Consider the following 21942-nt stretch of genomic DNA (forward strand, 5'->3'; position numbering starts at 1 on the left):
AACAAAGCACAGCATAACCACCTCCTCCTATGTAACAAGCAAGTTTGGGCTCCCCTCTAAAGTTCCAATTAGTGATCATCCATGAACTTGTCAGCAAGACCCAGTTGCCTGAATGGTAACAAGAGGGTGGACGGAATCAATAAATGACGTGTTGGTTCCTTGCTCTCACTGACATTTGAGCAATACATGAATTCAAGCTACTTAAAAATCCAGTACTACAAGATGCAGTCAGGACAAATAATAAACTTATGTACAGCATAACATTAAAAATAATGCAGGGTTTTTAATTAGTTTGTTTCCTAGTTATTTGCTGCTGTTTTTCTGAGCCAGGAGAGGTTATGTTTGCGCACTACTCTCTCTAATAGGTATTTCCAAAGTTTGCTCTTGAAAAGAAAGGGGGAGGGAAACAAACCACGACCAAAAAGCCATTCTCACATAATCGCATTATTCTGAAAGATAGGGCTTCCTGAAGAAAAAAAAATTATAGTAAAGCTTAGGACAGAATCACAAACAAAACTGAAGGTCTGTGAAGTAAAGAATGTTTTTCATCTACATCTTGTTGTATTAAAGTGTTTCATAATTAAAAATGATAATTTCCTTTGAACAAAACTTGCAAGATTGGGCTGGTAAAAAATTAAATAAATAAATGCTTACTGCTTCCTTTATGAAAGAAATACTGCTTTCGTTAAAGACTTAGACTGCCTATATTTGCATGCGAATATGATCTAGTGTAGAACACAGCCCCTGCCTCTTACTCTTGTTACCATGAAAAAGCAAGAATCTGTGCCATCAGCTGTTTGATGCCTTTCCCTGCTTGGTCATCTCTCAGTTGCCATCTTCAGTTACTCATGTTGGGAGACTTGCTTGGGAGCCAGTGTTACATTATAGCTGTGGCATCATAGGTTTGTACAAAGGCATGCTTTTTCAAACTCACCCTGCTGCTTTATCAGGCTTTGTCGGGCTGTAATCCTAGCTTTTTTTTTTTCTACCATAAAACAAAATGCATTTTAAAAAGAAGGTAGAGGAGGCCAGAAAGCGTAGAGAGAGGAAAAAAATATCCATGCAAAATATGTGAAAGCAACTCTTAAAATAAATATTTTCCATTAGTCATACTCCAATAACACGTGGGAAGAAATGGAGGCTATTTAGGTAATATTTCAAGTTGGAAGGAAAATGGAATCTTAGCCAGAGGAGAGACCATGTACCTGGGTGTCATTATTTACTGAAGGATTGACGTGGAGGGTAGGAAAACCAAGATAACGTTGTGGTTCCTCTTGGAGGTAAAAATGCTTTTAGTTAGGAAGAAGCATCTGTCTTGCAGGAGAGTAGAACACCTACATGAAGTTCTGTGAGATTTCATTCTGTATATGTCTCTTACCAGCAAGAGTTGACAACACCATGGAAGAAGGCCTTGGTTTTGTGGCTCTGCAGGTTAGCTCTGTGCTCCCAGACTGGGCATGTCAATGTTATGGCACATCACTTCTCACATAGTTCTTGGGAATCTGCAGAGAAAGTGACATTTACTCTATATTTATGCTCAGCGTAGGCCTTGATACAGTGAATATGCCAGTAACTTAATATAGACTTGTCAGCTCAGAAGTACTGTGCTGTTGTATTTGTTGGAACAAAATCCAAATATTGACGCAGTGCAGCCTTTGGAATTTGCTTGAGATACTGGACTTATGGTTGTACAGTTGTTGCTGGAAAGAAACGTGCTTTTCTTCTACTGTAGTACAATGATACAGCAAAATCTAATAGCTAAGAATAGAAATGTTTACAAGAAGAGAATAACAGTTGTGACAAAGGGTTTTGTTTCCTTGTCTCGAGGAAACAGCTTTATTCTGCATTTCTAAGAGAGGCATGAAGAACTTCTTTGCGTGCTTCCCCATGGCTCTGATACAGATGTAAGAGGCGGTCTGTTCATCTTCTCCCTTAGCTTCATGCAAAACAAATGCATTAACTTCTTTGATGTTCCCCAGAACCTCTCCAGCTTAAACTCTGTTTTGAATTTGCCTTCTATAAGCTACAGGAATAAATCCTAAACACAAGGTCTCTGTAAACAAAAATGAAGATTACATTTTTGTGAGACAGAAGTTTTATTTTTCCTTAATGCCTCTAGGAGACAGCAGTATAGTATTTTAACTGTATATTAAATATATGAGGATATGGAAAAATAAATAAATTTTGAAAAACACTTTTAAGAAATTATTCGGGTAGTGCCAGGCATGATCTTTATTGCCCATACGTGCATTTCTTCACAAAAAAAAAAAAAACACAAAGCACTGGGACTCTGGGATCTCTGTGCAGAGTAATTGTTGATTTCTGTGTTTACTGGAAGCAAACTCCACCTGTCCTCCGTGAGACCTGGAGACAGAAAGAGACTTTATCTAGACGTCTCCCGCTTTTCAGCATCTCTGGGAGAAAGCAGGAGTTGCTCTGACACCAGGTAGCCCAAAGCCAGGGAGCCAGCAGCTGCAGCAGTCTCAGGTGCTGGCTGCTCCCCCTGCAGCCCGTTGGGTGCCAGCTGGCACCCAGTGCCCAGTGCAGCTGGGTGCAGAATTCACGGGTGCTTTACAGCATGTGGCAGTTCCTACAGGTTGTAGTTGTTTCCCAGTGCCCTACACAAGGTTGTGGTCAGAAGAAGGCTGAGCATCCTGACATGGAAGAGGCATTTGTAAGGCTGGTGTTGCCTGCCTGAAGGGAGGGGAAGAGTACGGAGGGAGTCAGGGGTTTGACTAACCAATGTGTTGAATACCTAAAATGGCTTATTTTTCTGTTTAGTGATTGTTTTTACTTGCAATAGCAGCATTGTTACCAAGGAACAGATCTGTAACAGTTGTCTTTGTATCTTGGGTAGCTAATTATCCAGCGATGCGTCTGCACTGGGCATATTAGTGCTGGTGGACTTTGGATCCTGCTTTGTTAATCTTATCAGGAGGGTTCATTCTGCTGAAGCATGCATTAATGTAAAGTCATCCTGTAGCAGCCTGGCGGTTAGCCACAGTGTGCTGGGAGAGGTGAAGGCTGTATCCCCCACTATGCTTTGTGGGCCACAGTAGTCTCAGAAAATGTGGTTTCTGCCTTTTGCAGATGCTTCTGAGAGGTTTAAGAACTGTATTTAAACGAAATGTGGGGAGGGGAATGAATCCACTATCACTGGCCTAATCACAGGATTATCTTCCATCACCCCCCTGTGACAGCAGGGCAGGGTCTGTAGTGGAATCCCACATATGTGCCCCGAGTGTGGCTTTTTAGGGTTGAGGGAGTGAGCTTAAAATTGTTATGTGTATATATTAAAAACACAAAAAGTGGCACTGGGCCAAGAGTACATTTTGTCCAATGTAAGCCTTTCATAGCAATATGAAGAAATTCAGTATTTGACAAGAAAGGGGACTAATGTTTTAGTTCTGTTTGTTTTTCTGGCAGAATGATTTCCTTTTAAAGGTGGTTGTTTCAAGTGGCTACAAAGTACAGTACATTCACATGTCTTTCAGAGAAGGTGGCTTACTAGAAGAGAGCAAGGTGGTAAAAAGTAATTTCTATTAGAGCACTTCAATTTATCATGCTAAATATATAGTAAGAAGAGCTCAGTAATCAGGGTTGTACCCTTTGGCTCTGTCTATTGCTGAGCGGCACAGATCAAGGAGGAGCTGGCTGCTGAGCATCTGGTGGCAGAGAACCTCTGGGCTGACTCACTTGGATCTCCTCCAGTGTTTGCCAGGGCAAGAACGCATGGCAGTGTGCTTTGTTTGGAGAAAATGTAAGCCAGGATGGCACATAGCTTTGGATACGAGTCTTGAATATCAGCTTTTATATACCACTTCTGAATGTAATTGTAAACCACTTCTTAGTTGTATTGTTTTCTCTTAGATCAATCAGCAGGTCAGCAAACAAGTTCTCTGGTGTTGATACAGGTGCACGTAGGCAGGTTTGTGGGATAGATTAATTAAAAGAAATGCGCAGAATTGCGTTTGCCTCAGTACGCCTCAGGATTCACTGTGATTCCTGAGTTCTTCTAGGTTAGTGTCTAATTTAATAACTAATGATATTTGGCAAAATCAGATGTTAGAGGTTAAAATGCAATGTCAGTAACACAGTAGATAGCACAACACATTTTAGCATAGATCTGAGGGCCATTAAACCTATTCTTCAGTCTATTCATTAATCTGAGTAGTTCGTGCAAACTCCGATGTAACTAGGTCACCTTGCTTCTCACAGAAACACAGCAACATAAAATTGGCTGAAGACTTTCTTTTTTTTTTCCTTCTTGATGTGTGTTGTATAAGGCTATGGTAGAGAACACGTCACATGTCATTGCAGGTTTTAGCTAGAAATCAATTGGTTGTCTAGCTAGTGCTTTCTAATGAGACTACAGCTCAATATTTAGTAGAACTTGTGGTTATTCTGGCAGTTCTTCAGCAAATGTTATGTAATTAAAAGGAAATTAATTCAGTCTCCCAATAGGAGCAAAAATTCTGCAGAGAAGGAGGGGAAGGAGATCTTGCCTAAAGACACTGCCTAGGGATTACTTGGCAAAGAAGCAGAGTTGAAGCAGGATACCTCGGCATCAGACTCACGGAGGTCACGCACCCATCACGCACTGCCACAGGCAGGTTTCCTTATCTGTGCCTCAAGTCCATGCCAATTTTATACAGGCTAAGCACATGTGGGCTTACACGTGGTGATTTCGTACTCTTATCTAGTTTTACAGCTAAGTAGTTGATAAAGCATACTGTCTGAATGGTCTGCGATGGGTACCTGAACATCCACATCAGGCAGGGTTATTAAACTGGTGACGAGATGTCACTGTAAACAATAACAGAGCAGTCTTCTCAAATGCTTCCAGGATTTTTCTTTTTATCCAGTTTTTCCCATTCTCTTAGAAGTACTGCCGAATTGTCATACTAAGCCTCCTAACAACTCAGAAATGCTCAAGGCTGCAGAGTTGAATTGTCAGTTTACCAGGGTGGCACAGTTTATGAGCCTATTCCTAAATAACATGTAAGTTTGGTGTTGTGGGTCAGCACAATTCCCTTTGTGCTGCTGCGAGTCTGCTGGTGTGCTGCAGCTGGCTTGTGTCTGTTGGGCTGGTTGCTTTTACAAAGGTCATGTAGCGTAAAGGGGTCTTTATCAGGATCCCTGGAAGGAGATAAAGTCAGCAGTCACTGATCATTTAGTTACTAACTTCATGGGTGAGTAACGTGTCTTTATTCCTCTTCAGGAAAGAAGAAAAGAATTTGAGAGCAATCTGCAGAAGGCTGGTTTAGAACTAGAAACAGAAGACAAGAAGGTAAAAAAAAAAAAAAAAAGTAAATAAAAAAAGGCATCTGAAGAAAAATTTGTACTAAAGAAACCTGCAAATGGCTAAACATAAAGCACTTGGCCCTGTTAGAAAAATGATGAGATTCTAGCAGATTTCATGGAGCACGACTAACTTAAGTGAAAAAAGGTACATGTCTATTTGAGTTATTTTTCCAGGCAGGCTCCTAAGGATTGTCTAAAGAAAGGTATTTTGTTTCAGGAAGAACTAAATGCTTTTGATTTCATAACAAAAAGAAAACAGTTTCAAAATAGCTGTGAATTCACTTAAACCATGTAAATAGGAAGTATGTTCATAGCTAGGTTTAATCTCATCTAACAACTTGCAAGCCATTTGCAATTCAGTGACTAGATTAACACATGCTCACTGGCTGTTGTAATTACACTGAGGATGCACCCTGGTGTAACGACGTCAGGATGGTTGATTAGTGTCACTGTTTTACTTTGTCAGTGGAGACCAGAGGATGCTGACAGTCAGCACCTTTTTTTTCCTGCCAGAGATGGAGCAGAGCAAAACAACTTCTTGATGAAGTTTAGGCTCTGTAACATCCACAGATGGAGATTCATTGAGCAATATGTTAAAATATGATTGCTGTTTTCTCCTCTGTGTGTGTTTGTGACATGCTGAGCAATGCTACAAGGACATGCGCTGTGGGGTGTGGCCTGCAATAAGATTATTCCTTATCATAGGTGTAAGGCTGTAACAGATCTTGCAGCTCTTGGTAGGGTGTTGTTGCAAGTAGTCTTGTGTGATCTAGTCCACTCTATGAAAACTGCCCCCTCCAGGAAACAGAGCAGCTTTAAAATCTATCACAGTGGCCTGAAGGACAGCTGGATTGCCAAGTGGCCAGCCCTGCACAGCAAACCCTTGCATTTTGAATGCACTCAGAATGTAATGAGTGTGTTCAAGCCTTAGAGTACAAGATAAATGTAGTCTGAAAAGCCTTTGTGAGCATTTAGGAGTGCACAGATTATTTGCGTCTTCAGTCAACCACCCAGATAGGCTATTCAGTGTTTAAAAAAAAAAGTCCTAAAAAAGAAAATCTTTTTTTGAAAGCTTAGAAAAATATTTAAAAGGAAATAAATTGTGTATAACAAGTGTTCTGATAAATCTTTCAATAAAGCACAGTGTAGTCTGATGTCAGATTTAACTCTTCCGGGGCAGGAATCTGAAGATGGCAAAATTTATTTTGTCAAGATCCATGCCCCATGGGAGGTTCTGATCACATACGCAGAAGTGCTGAACATTAAAGTTCCCATCAAGGAAAATGATATTCCCTCGATGGTGGAGAACCCCTTGGACTGTATGCTTACACCATTCAGGCTTCCCGAGAAGGTGATGCACCCTGAGCCGGATTATTTCACTGCACCGTTCAGCAAGGAGAAGCAGGAGCTGTACCTCATTAACGATGAGAGCACTTTCTTCTCACCATCCATGAGAAACAGAATAGTACGTACATGAATTTGTCTACTTCCATTTACAAGTTGATTTGCACTGACTGTAGGAATATACATGCAAGGAAGGAGTATATAAAGTGTTATATCTGTGGGTAAATATGAGGAAGCCTAAATATCTGCTCATCTTTCTTAGAATGCTGAAATAATATTTGTGAGAGTGGGTCTTCTGGACTTTACAGGACAGGCTTGCCCTTCACAGTCTCACAGGGTCAGGCCTTGTGAAGAAATACTTCTTCCTTTGTATATTCTTGCAGATTGTACACAGTGCACAGCCACTGTAGGGTTCTGTTAAGTGGCCTTAAAGCAGGAAAGGATTGAATTTCATGTGTTTGAATCTCAGGTTAATTATATTCTTACACGTTGTCCATATGGAACAGAAGAAGGAAAGAAAAAGTTTGGGATTAAAAGACTGCTAAATAATGGCACATATTCAGCTGCATATCCTCTTCATGATGTAAGTATTTTAGCTTTCTGCTCCCTCGAGCATTTCCCAATGTTTTAATCTTTTACCTGCTGTAACATTGCTGTTTCCAGCAGAAATGAAAATGTACTCAAACCCTTCAGTTTGTCCTGGTAATTCATTCTGTTTTACAATTCACAAGAAATATGTGCCAGCCTCGCTGTTTGACTCTTATGTGCTGAAATGTTTCTTCCTACAGATGAGTTTCTGGGGTGTAACTTAGAAAGTCAGTCACATAATTTGTAGCAAACTTAATGCACAGGAATATACTATAATATTCATGATACAGATTATGCGGTAAAATATTAAGAAGATCCCTTTAAAAAAAAAAAAAGGATAAATGGATATTCTGTAGGTTTATAGGGGATAAGTTGAGCTGATGAGAGTCTAGGCTGTACTGCTACTGGAAGGTATGTCATAGTGTTGGGAGTACCAAAAAACAGGTAATAAAGAGTAGTTGTACAATTATCTTTTCTATACACATACAATCAACCTTAAATTGTAAGACAAACTTTCCAAATCATGAGATAGCCTTACAAATCATTGACAAATTATTTAATACTTTAAGATAGTTTGAGAATTTATGTTATGAAAATTTATGTTACTTATACTTCTTGATTTCTACTTCAACCAATTTGCATGCTTTTCTTGGTGATTAAGAAGCATTCAGAAAAAAAGGAAAAATAAAATCACAAACTGAACCGCCAAATGTTTCTAAACAGCTGAGTTCTATGGCATAAAATTAAAAGAGCTATGAGAAACTATGGTAATTTTATGCCATTTAATTTCTAGGAAACTGACCAAGTTCCTATGTTTCCTTGGTATTTGGCGGGTATATGATAGTGATGACCATTACTGAAGTCAATTAGTGTCAGAATTTCATTTCGCTCCTTCTTGCATTACAACTTCAAAAAACACAGCACTGAGTGCATTATAGTGCAATGTCTAGAGGCTGGAACCAACTTTGATTTATATCCCCCTAGTTTACAACCCTCCGTGAAATGCTACTGCCTGTGGAATTTATATTGAAAGCCTGATTCTGAACTACAGAGAACAGGATTTAAATTTACATCATTTTTACTGAAGCAGGAGTAAAACAGTGGTTTTCTATTTCAGGGAAACTTGAGTTTCTGCTGCTCCATATGCTACACCAGTGTAAAGGAACAAACCATTTATTGCAGTAATCTGCTGGAGTAAATGAGTACACAGTGCCTGTGTTGTACTAGCTCAACATTGGTGTAACATAACACGAAGTGGCTACATGCAGTACAGGTCGACTTCATGTCGAAAATGCATATTATCTTAAAACATTACATATATGAAGAGGTTGCTACTTCAAGTACTGAAGCAGAGTGTGTGATTGAGTGAATATCAGATTATCTTAACTGGCACTAAGTTAAGAGGTGTACATCATTATTAATGCTCACTTCTTTCAATTTAGTGTTTGAATCTGTCGATGAGCTGTTTTGCCTTTCCTCTGATTTGCTCACAGTGTCAGTACTGGAAAAAGGCAAGTGATCCAAACTGTGACAATGAGAGGTACACACTGTATATGGAGTGGGCCCGTTTCTTACGGTTCTACAAAGAGCAGCCTTTGGATCTCATCAGGTAAAATATCATATTCATTTGGTTTTCACTGTAATACAAGCTTATATTGATTTGTAGATGTTTCCAGCTGGGAAATTTTTACTGCTTGTAAGATGAAGATCTGATGAGAACTGGACACTTAATTGGGCTGTAGGGCTTTGGAGGACACGGCATATTTTTTTACTAGCAATTGGAAATGTGCTGTGCTGCAAATTAAGCCTCATACAATCTAGCCAGCACTCCTGATAGATACCTTATAGATAATTAATCTGTAGATGAACACCTATAAAGAATATCTTGAATTTTATCATAAATACCTGCCACAATTTTTTAAAATGGATTTGAAATTTGGAAATTTCGACATAGTTCTGAAAACATGTAGATAAAATCAGTTTCTGAAGCTTGACTCTTAATTCAGTGTTAAACCAAAATTGAAACTAACCTTACCCAACGTTTCTTGGATTCAGTTCACATTATATAACTGCATTGCTTTATTCATGGGTTACAGTTAGCACTTCCATTACACAACCAGTTTTGTTTCTGTGATAAATTACTCTTTAATTCTGACTATGTGATCAGTAAAAAATAAAAACAAAAAGTAAATCTTGATTTGGAAAGGATTTAAAGATGGAGTTTCCCGCTGGGGTGGAGAAAGGGGTTTCAAAGGAAACCATATGTTTTGTTCTTTCAACTTGTATAACTTGCAACAGCTGGCTTTACATATCATATTTACGAGAGTACATCCATGGATTTTCTTATTTCACATGAGAATTTTGCCAACTGATTCATATTGACTCTGGGTAGTTTGTTCTACCACAGTTTTAAACTGTGCTTTGTATCCCCTATTCAGTTGTGATGGTTGTGTTTTTGTTTGTTGTATTCAGGAAATACTACGGTGAGAAGATAGGAATCTATTTTGCCTGGCTAGGATTTTACACTGAGATGCTATTCCTTGCAGCAGTTGTCGGTGTAATCTGCTTTCTTTATGGCTTGTTTACAATGGATGAAAATATGAGCAGGTAAGTTTAATGTTGAAATCTCCTGGGCTTATAATGGTAAAAGTTAAGCAGTATGAAAACATTGCTCATGTAGAAGAATAACAAACTTTTAAACTCAAAGCAGACAAATTTATTCTTTGGCTATCTCTATTGACCTAAATGGTGGTGGATGGCCTGTGTAGAACTGGTAACTATTATCTAGCAAGACTCAACTTGCAGGTGAAAAGCAATATTTTATTGCCATTTGGCAACAACTTCATATATAGGATTCCGTGCAACACGTAAGGTCTACAGAATACTAGTGATGTATCTCCATTTTTTTTTCAAGTGTTAATGGTTGCCTTATGCTTTTATATTTTAATCTATCTTGCAGAGTAGTCTATTGGCCTTTATATGTACGTTGTCATTTTTACTGACTAGCAAAAACATGAGTGTGGTACAGATCAGCAGTATTCTACTGTCAGAGATGGCTCAATTATCTCAGAAACCAGTTTGCTTCTTTTCAAATAAACATTGTATTTGTTTCTTCAAGGATCCCAAGATTTACTATATTCAGGGATGTGGGGTGATATTTCATAGCTTACTGTTTTTTATAAGGATTTGAGAAAATGTTGAGTTTTAACTGTAAAAGATATTTTCATAAATTAAAGCTCAGCAACAGGCATTTTACCTACATTTCTACACAGAATATCACTGCACCCATTCTATTGTATCACGCCATTTTGAGACTTACATGTCTCAAACATAACTTATGTTCAGAATTGACCTGGGAATATTGCTATACATGTTGAAGTATACACAGGATAGTAAAATTCACTCAATGTAGTCATTAAATTGAAATAACAAGTCGCACTAAAGGTATCCAAGTTGAATTAACACCTCTCCTTTTAGGAAAGGTGTTACGAGCACATTACTAACTTGATGGAAAATAACATGGCTTGCTATCTCACCTGAAAGCAGTGCAAGTAATGTACAGCTCCTTACAGACCTCTGATTCATTACTGGAAAAAAAATCAGAAAGCCCATACCAAGTGCAGAGCTCATTCTCTTTCTTGCAGCAGCTGCCTTTACATGGCTTGCCCTAACTGACTGCAGGTTAACGCCAGTGATAATGACAAGGCTTGGCATATTCTCTGTGAAGCTGCAAATACTGAGCTTTGAACAAATCAAACTTCGACATTTTTCTTTTCTGGTGAATGACTTTTATGTAGCAGCTCTTAAGATGCTACAAAAACAGACACTGTGCAACTTTTTTGTCCTCAGCAAAGAAATCTGTGACCCTGCAATTGGAGGAGAAATCATTATGTGTCCTCTTTGTGACCGGGAGTGTGAGTACTGGAGACTAAACACCACCTGCGAGTCCTCAGAGGTCTGTATCTGGTTCTTCAGCCATTTCTCGTTTTTGATCGGGCTGAGCATTGTTTTGTTACTGAACTGTTCCTATGTGTTCTGTTGCAGTATTCCCATTTGTTTGACAACGTGGCGACTCTTTTTTTTGCAATTTTCATGGGCATATGGGGTGAGTACGTTTGCTAACAAGTTTTAAGTTAAGCAATAAAGAGATCTTGGCCAAACTGGTTAGGGACACTGGAGGTGTGAAGGAGGAGGGTGAATGGCTTTGCTTTAATATTCTGCCTCAGATGTAAAAGTGAAAAAAGGACACAAATATAACCAACAAACATGTGTGTGTGTGTATATATGTATATGCACATACACGCACAAATACATAAATATGAAATATAATGAAATCTTCAGTTGGGATACGGAGCTTCCAGTAATACACACAGACATCTGTGCTAATGGAAGGCTAGTTCGTGTATTTGTTATCAAAGGATGTAACTACTAACCTTTTTCAAAGATTTCTCAAAATAATTTTGAATAAGCTGATTTTGTATGGCCGTTTTCCTCAGCTTTTCTTGGTTTTAAGCATGGATTACTCATTCAGGAAGTACCATCAAAAGACTTTAGAATTGCACAAGATAAGGTTTCCTGTGATTGTATGAACCATAAAGTCTCTCCAGCTCAAATAAGAGCAGATTACCCAAGGTTTACATTTTAAAGTAGTTTATAAAAGGCCTTTTAAGCATCATATAATAGTATAACTTTTATAGTTGTTTATGTATGAAGTCAGTTCTCTCCGATATTTAAAAACAAACAAGCTAAACTAATTCTTGACCATGTAAAGCATCAGACATTCCCTGTCTCTATAATGATCACAATTTCAAACAATCATCAAAAAGCAAAACAAATCCTTCAAATGTACAACTCGAAAACAATTCTGCTGATTTGTAGTAGCTGTTCATGTGTTACACATCTATGTGCAAGCAGTTAGTTGAATTATCACAGTTCCTTTGTTAGTTCTGTATTGCTATTTGCATATGAGAATTAAAACTACTTGAACATGGTTGTCATAACCATGGAAATAGCCTTTTTCTGTCTTGGCACCTTCCTTTTCATCCATTTCTGGAATTAGATTAATTAATATACTTAATCTGTATTATGCTCTTAGCTTTGAAATGTAATAGTCATTAAAAATAGATGGGTCACATAGTGAGAGTAAATAATAGACTGAAGAATAGGAGCCAATGCAGAAACAAGTTTAACTTGGTTCATAAAATTGTTTGCTTTTCTTTTATAACTATACTTTAACACTTCTAAATTGCAGTTACACTTTTCTTGGAGTTTTGGAAGAGACGGCAAGCTAGACTGAAATATGAGTGGGATTTGGTTGATTTTGAAGAGGAACAGCAACAACTCCAGCTGAGGCCAGAGTACGAGGCCAAATGTACCCAAAAGAAGAAGAATCCTGTAACTCAGGTAATGTAGATTACTGGGTAGTGTACATTATCTGAATGGACAAGAATGCAAATTCAGTTATGTACCAAAAGATAATTTTGATAGTGCTTGAGTTCTGTATCTAATTGCTAGGTAAAAATTAGTGTGATATATAAGCAGTGCTACTTTCATACTGGAGTAGGGCAGGCCCTCAGCTATTAGATCTCCACACAACATTTGTGATGGCGATCAGCATGGCTTACGTTTGTAGAACATGATCCCAACTACACCCTCTGCAGCCTGACTGAATGCACTGAATACCAAAGCAGCATTTGGTAACACACTGTTTTCTCACTGAAGGCATTCACTTGGCGAGTACTGAGCTTTGCACACCTTGACTAGGGTGAGAGAAAAGTGTGTTAGGTGCTGAAAGCAGCATAGCCTTGTTATCGTCAGTGAGTCCTGCAGCTAACAGCCCCGTGTTTCAGGGCACATGGTGGTGCAGCTGCACTGCTTTCCAGTCTGAGGTTTCTGGTAACTGAGGGCTCTCAGCACGTCAGCCTCTCACACATGAGAGGCACGTCCCGTCTCAGACTGTTGCTGTCTTCCTGCAGATGTCTTTGTTGTCTGGGTTTTTGACAGAGAATGAGAACTTTTTTTTTGCCTCTGGGGTGTGTTTATAATTTTCATTAATTATTTTCTAATGATGTTAATTTCCACGGGAAATAGATATATGAAATCAGGAATACAGAGGTGGAGTTTACATCTTTCAGCATCTGTATGGTGTTCTTTACACTTCAAGATATCAGTCTGAAATCTTCACCTATTTAAAAGCATCCTTTCTCACCCATTTGCAAGAGCAGTCTTCTTGATCTAAAGATATGCAAGCATGGCTAGTTGTGTTTTTTTCTTTTGACACACAAACACGTTATTTGGGAAACACTAGAGAGATGGAAGTTGCTGAAGATTTTTGTCTGAAATCTAACAGAGATATAATTAACCACACTATTGAACTCTTCTTCATTTACATTTAATTTAGGTAAGGAGTTATTTGACAAATTTAGGGATCAGATGGTTGTATTCCAATACAATATCTACCACCTTAATTTGAAGTATTTTGAAATCAACCTTGCTTTTCCTTGAACTGTCTATAAACAATTTATTTTCACTAGTCATGAGTATAATAAGGTGACACAGTCTTCAGAAAAGAAACAGCTTAGCCAGAGCATTGTTATGTAAACAGTAGGCCTGTCTTTCAAGGCTGTCTGCTTAGTTATTAGGAGATATGAGAAGTAAAATTAGCATATAGAAGTTTTTTCCTGTCTCTCCTTCTTCTGCACGTGCAGTATTAATGCTGGTGTTCTTGTACCAGCAACTTGTACACTGTAGTCACACAGAGATCTTTGAGGAGAAGCACTATGATTTTGAGCGCATCTCTGCCAAGGTGTTGCTTTCTGCGTACTCAGGAAAATGCCTTCAGGCAAACCCTAATTTTTGATGAGCTAGTTCAGCTAATTGCAAACAGATTTACTAGTTTACTTGCTAGTTTGCCTCCCTATGTATGCTTAGGTTGAAAACCTCCACTTTCTTACATAACTGCACAGTAACAAAAACCAACTGAACCACAGCGGTTCTGCTGCAGTTGAAGGAAAGAGCAGGGGGAATCACAGAGGCAGTTCAGGGCCCTCATGTGCTCTGAGGTAACATACTGCAGCGATTGTGTGAGGGCAAGGAAGTACTGGACTGGCTCATGGGCAGTGGTTACATATGGCAGGGTCCAAAACCTGTAGTCTGATGAGGTGAACTGGCCACAGCCGATGACAGCCCAGGGTGGCATGGGTTAGGTGCATTTGTGTAACTGTCTTGAGGGAAGAGACTGCTCTCTCTCTAAATTCATGCAGATCTTGTAGATGACTTATTTGGAATTGATTTAGGAAAGAAATAGAAATTGGACCTTGATATATTTTTCTTATCTAAGACTGAGATAGTGCACAGTTCTGTGCTTTATAACTATGCATTAACAGCTGCCATAAAAATCCAATGAATGCATAATCCTCTATTTTATGACGCATACATTTATTACCTTGGTGGATTTTCAGAAGCTTTTGTGCAGCAGGGCTTAGCAGTGATCCTTATCAATGCCCAGTTACAGCAGGTCATACAGGTTAGCCACACCTTAGCATAATTCCGTTTCATTAGATAATATGTAATACTGAACAGTAATTGAAAAAAAATTAATTCTGCAGACTGGGTAAGATGATATGGACACAGGTCACTGAGTTTCTTGCATCCCAAGGCTAGCTTTGCTTCTACCAGAAAATTATTTCTTCATTACTCCTGGCCATGATTCAAGGTTCAAGGTGCACGGAAATTAAAATTTGCCGTCTTCAGGATTGAATTAACGTCTCATTTGCAATTAAAATTGTATTGGTATCATCCTTACGGTGCTGAACTATTTAGCTAGATCATAACTAAAATCTGCCTTTGTTGATTGCAGTTGAATCTATCTAAATAAATAACAAAACATTCCATTCAAAATTACTCAGTCATTATTGTCTGTATTTTGTTCCAAAGTAGAAAACTGTTCAAGAAGCCTAGAATGCAAGACATTTGTTCCCTAGTATAGAACATAAATATTTATTAATGCATAATAAGTATAAAACGTTATGAGCCTACGTAAATTCACCTGATATCTATGCTCATATCTTCTCTTCAGCTGTTTTTATAGTTCTATTGATATAGCGTCAAACTGTTGCCATCATCAAAAAAAACTTGTAATAATCAGAGGCTAAAGTATTTATTGATAAATGTGCTTAGTAAGTATACTTCAGGCAGATATAGGCACTATATTTTACTTTCTCATGAGAGTGCAGCAAATTACACCTGTAACAGTGACATCTGTATCAACCTGCTCATTGGTTAAATAATACTGCCATCAAAAAGCAACAGTAGAACGATTGATATTGCGCTGGCCTGTAGCAATCAAAGTTCCTTCCTCCAAGAGGAAAAGAAGTATGCTACAGTACCCTGGCCCAAAGATTTATTAAATTCAGATTACTTGCCACTAATTTTTTTCTATTGGCGTGGATTTTGAAACAGTCATTTCTTAACACATGTGATCTGATATTTTAGGAATTAGAATTGGTTGCTAAAGAGAAAACTTTACACGAACATGGAAAACTGTTCTTGTGCTATGTGGGAATACTCTTTTGGGTAAGACCTAGCTGCCTGATGCTGCAGCAGCAATTGGCAACTAATGAATGCAGCCATTTCTTCAATACAAAAATAAGTATATTGAAGGAGTGGAAGAAAATGCTTTCTGGCTGTGTGAAAAAACATGGTACATCCAATTACATGATCATTAAGAAACCCTGACACAAATGATTTGTTAAAAACCAGTCCAGTTTTGAACTCAGTGCTGTATGACAGCTGACCTAGCATTACAGTTCTGCCCTGTTCATGCAATGAAGCAGTTGGTCTTTTTCCTTCAGCTACTAATTGATTTTCGCAAAGGTTTAACCATTCTTTCCAGGTACTGTCTTGACTTTTAGCATTGTTATGGCCGCTTTGGTCCTGATCTTTTTGGAATTTTTTTTGTTCAGCACTTTCAAAATGATGTCATACCTGCCCTTGTAGAGAGAGGGGTTGTGAGTGGTTTTCCTTGGATGTGGTCACTTTCCCACAGCTGTTGAGAGCTCTGTGTGCTGCTTGATGTTGGAATAAGTTTATGGATTTGTGAACTATGCTGTGCTTGCTTGACTGTTTCAGGAGATGGAGCCTTACTTGCCTCTAACTAGCCAGGCTGTGCGGTTCTGCATCTCAGGAACTACAGTGTTGTTCTGGGTGAGCATCTTCTTTGAATTATCCCATTAACATTTATCACAGTTACTGATCATCACTAATTATGGCATTAACACATACACTAGTGTGTTAGCTTCGCTTGGATTATTGTCCTGCTGATTTCCTGCGGTCATGCAAAATGCAGTTCAATTCAGTGGACAAAGATAAGAAACCTTGGAAATCTGTCATTAACTAGTAATTTGATGGGACATTTTAGCATAGGGCTAACTTGTTCTCTGGCTTACATGCCATTAGCAAGCAACAGTAAAAAAATGTGCAGTAAAGGTGAAAAAAATATAATATTATTCACTACAATGAAGTAACAACGTATTTCTTTATAGGAATAACTGTAGAGTGAATTTCAGGGTGGACAATATAATCTAACATGTCTTTTCCATCTCCATTTTTGAGTTTATATCCTTCTGCACAGTTTTTTTGAATGTCTGCTTTACTTCTGTTAACAAAAGAATTTTTGTGGCTTTAATGTGTCTAATATAACCAAGTGTTTTACCTGTGGTGTATTTTGCATTCCAGTGCTGCTAAACTCATACCCTTAAGAATAAAATTTAGAGTATAAAGCATGATGATGAACTTATTTCAGAAGATGCATGAGTTTATATCTATACTGAGGTGTGTGTCTGACATCTCTGTCCTTTCCTTAGGTGTCTCTGATCATAGCTAGCATGATAGCTGTGATTGTATATCGTCTTGCAGTGTATGCCGCCTTTGCCAGCCTCATGGAAAACACTCAAACTCTGCAGCCCATCAGTGGATTACTGACCCCTCAGCTGGCAACTTCGGTCACAGCCTCTTGCCTGAACTTTGTCATCATCATGATACTGAATTTCATATATGAGAGAATAGCTATCTGGATTACTGATATGGGTAAGCAGTGTAAACGAAGACAGAACTCTGAAGGAATGGCTAGACGTTGGAGCTATCTAGAAGAGAATAGCTGCAGTTGAAAGGGACCTGCAAAGATCACCGTGTCCAACTGTCTAGGGGTTCTCAGTAATTTTGGACATAAATTTGTGGTTAGCAACAATGACTCAGTTGTATCCATGGCCATGCTAAACATTTTCCTTGCATTTGAATAGTTAGCATAAACTGCTTTATCATATTACAATGTTTGCGTATATTAAAACTAGTCTAACAGAGGTGATCACAGTTCAGAACATAATTAAAAATTCATTATGTTAGAGTCACCGAACAGAACTAAAAACATCTTGACTTCCCAGTATTCCAATTAGAAATCCTGAGGATGTATTCTTAAGAAGAGATTGCAGCTTTTCAACAGACATTGTTTTTAAACAAAACATGAAATAATCATGTTTGTTACTTTGGAGGGAGAAGGGTAGGTAGGAGAATGGGGGATAGGATGGTGTATACGTTTCAGTTTTTTTTTTTACTTAATACACCTTCTCTTAGGTATGGATTTACAGATTTGGAGTTAGATTCAAGGCAGAGATTGAGTAGGTTGAGAAGCAGTTGGGCCGAGGATGTGTCATTGTGGGTATGGCTATTGGCAGCATTATTTTCAGTAGACTCTCTCCAGAGCTGGAGGAGCTTGCTTGCTGGAAGGCAGATGCAGAAAGATCTCCTAGTTTTGTGGCAGGTTTTCTTTGACTGCTGCTTGCTTGGTGGATCTGTCCTTCCCTAGGGACCTTGCTATGTATTTTTTTGTTTTCCCTTAATGATTTATACGTACAAGTCCTTGTAGGTGCTTCACAAGAAGAAGCAACGTTCACAGAATACTCAGCAGGAATGGGGCATGTAGGGAGCTGAAAATTATTGGATATTCGTAGTATGTACAGCTGTCATAAAAGCAGTTGGGTGATCTTTCCTAATGACATTTTACAAGTGGAATTAAGAATTGGAAAGCATGTGTTGCAGAAACTTACCGGGATGTTGAATTGGCTTCATTTTGATTAATTCTGGCCCATCTCATTTCAGATGTGTATTGCTTACCTCACTTGGTCTAATTAGACCAAGGAAAAACAGAACAAGTAATAAGTAAAATTGCCTCTAGCAAAAATAACAGAAATCTTTAGTTTTTCTTTCTTGAAAGGCACGATTTACGAGCATGAAGGCTGTCATGTTGTTTTCCTGCTTCGAAGCGTGGAGGATTGATTTCCCAACTGTCAGCACTGCCAGCAGTGAGCAGATGCAGAGGGAAAGTAATTTATTTACGTCTGTGGGACTGCTGCCCTCCTACGGCAGCTTTAGGAGCTGCAGTTAAGGCTTAGAGAAGTGGCTGAGGATGGGAATATGAAACGTTGACTACATCTGTCAGGAGCGTCTGTTGTAGCTCCCTTAACTCTTAAATTCTTGAAAAAAAGGCTAGGCCAGATTATGCTTGTGGGCAAATGTACAACCCACCTCTTCTGTACTGGACATTGAGTATCTGATGTAAGCATTTGAACAACCCAATGACAATGTGAATATCTTTTTGAGCTGCATCCTAGGAAGACCTCCTCACCTTTCTGAGTACTGCTTCCTCTACAGTGGCCTGTTTTCATGTTCCTAGTAAATACCGCCTGTTCCTCAGTCATGCAAACTTACACCAAACTTGAAAACATTACTCAAATGTGAGATAACTGTACCATAGGGCAGGTGAGGTCATGTTTGCCAGATCCTGACCAATTCAGAGGAATTAGAATTTTTATGGTTTCTTTTCTTCCCCTTTCTTCCAGCTTGAATTGGTTGCATGTTACTATTTTATAAATACTGTGCTTAGGGCTCCCTGATACCTTAAAAAGGTAAATATGATGGAAAATGTGATTATGGAGGCAGCCAAATCTTAAGCCAAGGCTTTGTGATGTTAACTGCCGCCAAGATGACAGAATCATTAGGTTTGAAAAGACCTTCAAGATGACCAAGTCCAACCATCATCCTGACCTACCGAGTCCCATCAACTAAACCACATCCCTTACTGCGACCTCCACACATCTCTTAAATACCTCTAAGGAAAGGGACTCCACCACTTTCCTGGGCAGCCTGTATCCTCACCTGTTCTTCCCCCCACTGTGAGCTTCATAATTCGGAGGCCTGATGTCAATTTAAGTTGCATACATACTGCACATTGAAGAAGCAGTACCGTAACATACTCCTCTGCCACAATGCAAAAATATTCCTTATCTTGTGCATTGCCAACATTAGAATTATCATACTCTAGGAGCCCCTGCTAGTTGATGTTTGAGATGTGCCTGTTTCTGAGATGAAATGTCTGGGGATGCTACAAGTGATAGCAGATAGTATCAAGAAGCCAATAAACATTTCAAGAAGGAATTCCACCTGCCTGTCTACTCAGAACATTGCACTGTAATTAAGGGTAGGGTGTCTGAGGACAGGTGCTCCATCTGCTGAACTGAATTTGGAGGGCTGTTTTTGTTTTCATTTCTTTTGGGATGTAAAGTCACTGTGGGTGATAAGTATTTATGAAACTGTACCCTTTTAAGGGAATAACGGAAAATAAAATTACTGTTTTCTGGTTTCACAGAGATTCCCAGAACTCATATGGAGTATGAGAACAGGCTCACTATGAAAATGTTCCTGTTCCAGTTTGTCAACTACTATTCATCCTGCTTCTATGTGGCATTCTTCAAAGGGAAGTTCGTTGGTTACCCAGGTGCATACACATACATGTTCAATCGCTGGCGAAATGAAGAGGTAGGAATTTTTGATCATGACGTTTTATCATGCACTTTATCAAGCATGTTGAGCATTTAATGTCCTTCTCTAACAGCCTTGGTGAAAAGGATATTTTAACTGACAGTCCAGGTGAAAATTAAGCATTGTCTTAATAATCTTTAAGAACTTCTCTCCTTTCTTTCACTTATAGAGCAGTAAGATGTATTTTATCTGGTTAATGTCAGTTATTCATGTCCATTAATCCCCCAATCTGTCTCTATTAGTGTGATCCTGCAGGCTGCTTGATAGAATTGACGACACAGCTCACCATAGTCATGGCTGGCAAGCAGATCTGGGGAAATATCCAAGAGGCCATTGTACCGTAAGTTCTCTTACACTGAGATGCCTGTGTTGTGGACAGAGGAAATTATTGGAAACAAGAGTTGGCTAGTGAGCATTGCCATATGATGAATCAATAAAAAATACTGTGTGCAAATTAACTGCATAGGAAGTAGACAGTTTTATAACGGCTTTTGCATCTTTTTTTGAAAGCCATGTTTGTAAAAGCATATTGCAACAAGGAGTTTGTTTAGAAAATGGGATCCTTGATCTGTTTGTCTCATTATTAACTTTTTCTGCATGTGCAGTTGGATTTGTAACTGGTGGGGACGACGGAAAGCCAGAAATAATCCAGAAAATTTGTATAGTCGCTGGGAGCAGGACCATGATCTGCAGACATTTGGAGCCTTGGGCCTATTCTATGAATATCTAGAAATGGGTAAGTTTAAAAATATACATTTGGAATGAGGACAAGGCACTTTGTATTGACACTTAGCAGAAAAGTTGTTGAAGGCTGATGGCACCATTTTCATATGGTAAACAGTAAAGGATTAATAGCTGGAAATGATTAAATAGGCCAGCCCAATCTGGAGGAGGAAAAAAAAAAGCTGTCTTTGCATCTTCAAATGCAGGGGATAGAATTTCATAGAAACACTGTGAACACTGTTTCACTCATTCAAATGGTGAACATTATTCTTAGTGCAGCCAGCTGTCTTAGTCTGTATCCCGTTCTTGTTCCCAAGCACATTATCAGCTGATGTCAGTGGAAATTCAAAGCATGGGATGAATGCCAAATATGCTGTGGGGTCTAAGCTGCGGATGTGAGATCTATGAACCAGATCAGAGAGAATCCATTTAGTTTTGGTTTGCGCTGTGCTGTGATACTGTCCAGTAGACCAGCAGAGGGAGCTCAAGTAACAGAAAAAGTTTTTTTCAGGGGTAATGCAAACAGGATCAGCATATGAAATTAGTTTACAAAACCTGAGAAATTAGAAAAAGAAATTCAGAAAACTAAATCTAAAGGATACTTAAAATATATTTATATATATATATATACATACATATATATTTGTCTATTAGAAGGACAAAATTGGTTAAAAAGGGGTCCCTTGTAATTTTAAGTATTCTAGATTGACTGTAATAATAGTGAAGCTATATTATTGTCATTTCGTACACTTGGTGATGTTTCATGAAGGGCTGTGATCTTGTGAAATTCATACTCAAAGAAAAATCAATTTTGTTAGTCATGCCTGTTAATTGATTTCTTTCATTTTGGTAACGACTAAAGTGATCATTTATGTATTTTATTTACAATTCTTAAACTAAGTTAAGACTCCCCAGTGGAAAATTGGCATTAATATTTTGTCTAAAGCATTAACAATAGGTGGAGGTAAGGTTGTGATAAAAATAGAAGTATTTCCTCATTCTTACTTAGGAGTCTAACTGATAGGAAACCCTTTGGGTTTTTACTTAATCTGCACAAACTGCAGGAAAAGAAAAAGAGAAAAAACAGCTTTTTTTTTTCTTTAACTCCTC

At 38.5% G+C, this 21942-nt stretch overlaps 1 protein-coding gene and 1 long non-coding RNA gene across 14 annotated transcripts in view; one reads left to right on the top strand and one right to left on the bottom strand.

Moving 5' to 3' along the window:
* LOC121071320 overlaps window positions 1-21942 on the bottom strand; it is a 375849-nt gene that overhangs the window by 197192 nt on the left and 156715 nt on the right. For both annotated transcript variants that reach the window (XR_005820526.1, XR_005820527.1), the window contains exon 4: window positions 1379-1502. This is a non-coding gene — a long non-coding RNA (uncharacterized LOC121071320). The remainder of the gene's footprint in view (window positions 1-1378; window positions 1503-21942) is intronic.
* ANO5 (anoctamin 5) overlaps window positions 1-21942 on the top strand; it is a 54983-nt gene that overhangs the window by 25755 nt on the left and 7286 nt on the right. For 6 of the 12 annotated variants that reach the window (XM_040559552.1, XM_040559553.1, XM_040559546.1 and 3 more), the window contains 13 exons: window positions 5222-5290; window positions 6485-6769; window positions 7118-7231; window positions 8730-8845; window positions 9709-9843; window positions 11086-11191; window positions 11281-11341; window positions 12488-12639; window positions 16366-16440; window positions 17100-17322; window positions 19937-20106; window positions 20352-20449; window positions 20715-20845. In XM_040559552.1, coding sequence (XP_040415486.1) covers window positions 5222-5290; window positions 6485-6769; window positions 7118-7231; window positions 8730-8845; window positions 9709-9843; window positions 11086-11191; window positions 11281-11341; window positions 12488-12639; window positions 16366-16440; window positions 17100-17322; window positions 19937-20106; window positions 20352-20449; window positions 20715-20845 — 1735 coding nt within the window. Of the gene's footprint in view, window positions 1-5221; window positions 5291-6484; window positions 6770-7117; window positions 7232-8678; window positions 8846-9708; window positions 9844-11085; window positions 11192-11280; window positions 11342-12487; window positions 12640-16365; window positions 16441-17099; window positions 17323-19936; window positions 20107-20351; window positions 20450-20714; window positions 20846-21942 lie in introns of all 12 variants that reach the window. The other 6 variants (XM_040559542.1, XM_040559543.1, XM_040559548.1 and 3 more) reach the window with 1 other exon arrangement.

The sequence above is a fragment of the Cygnus olor genome, chromosome 5 (genome assembly GCF_009769625.2).
Source record: "Cygnus olor isolate bCygOlo1 chromosome 5, bCygOlo1.pri.v2, whole genome shotgun sequence".
Taxonomy (NCBI): Eukaryota; Metazoa; Chordata; class Aves; order Anseriformes; family Anatidae; genus Cygnus; species Cygnus olor.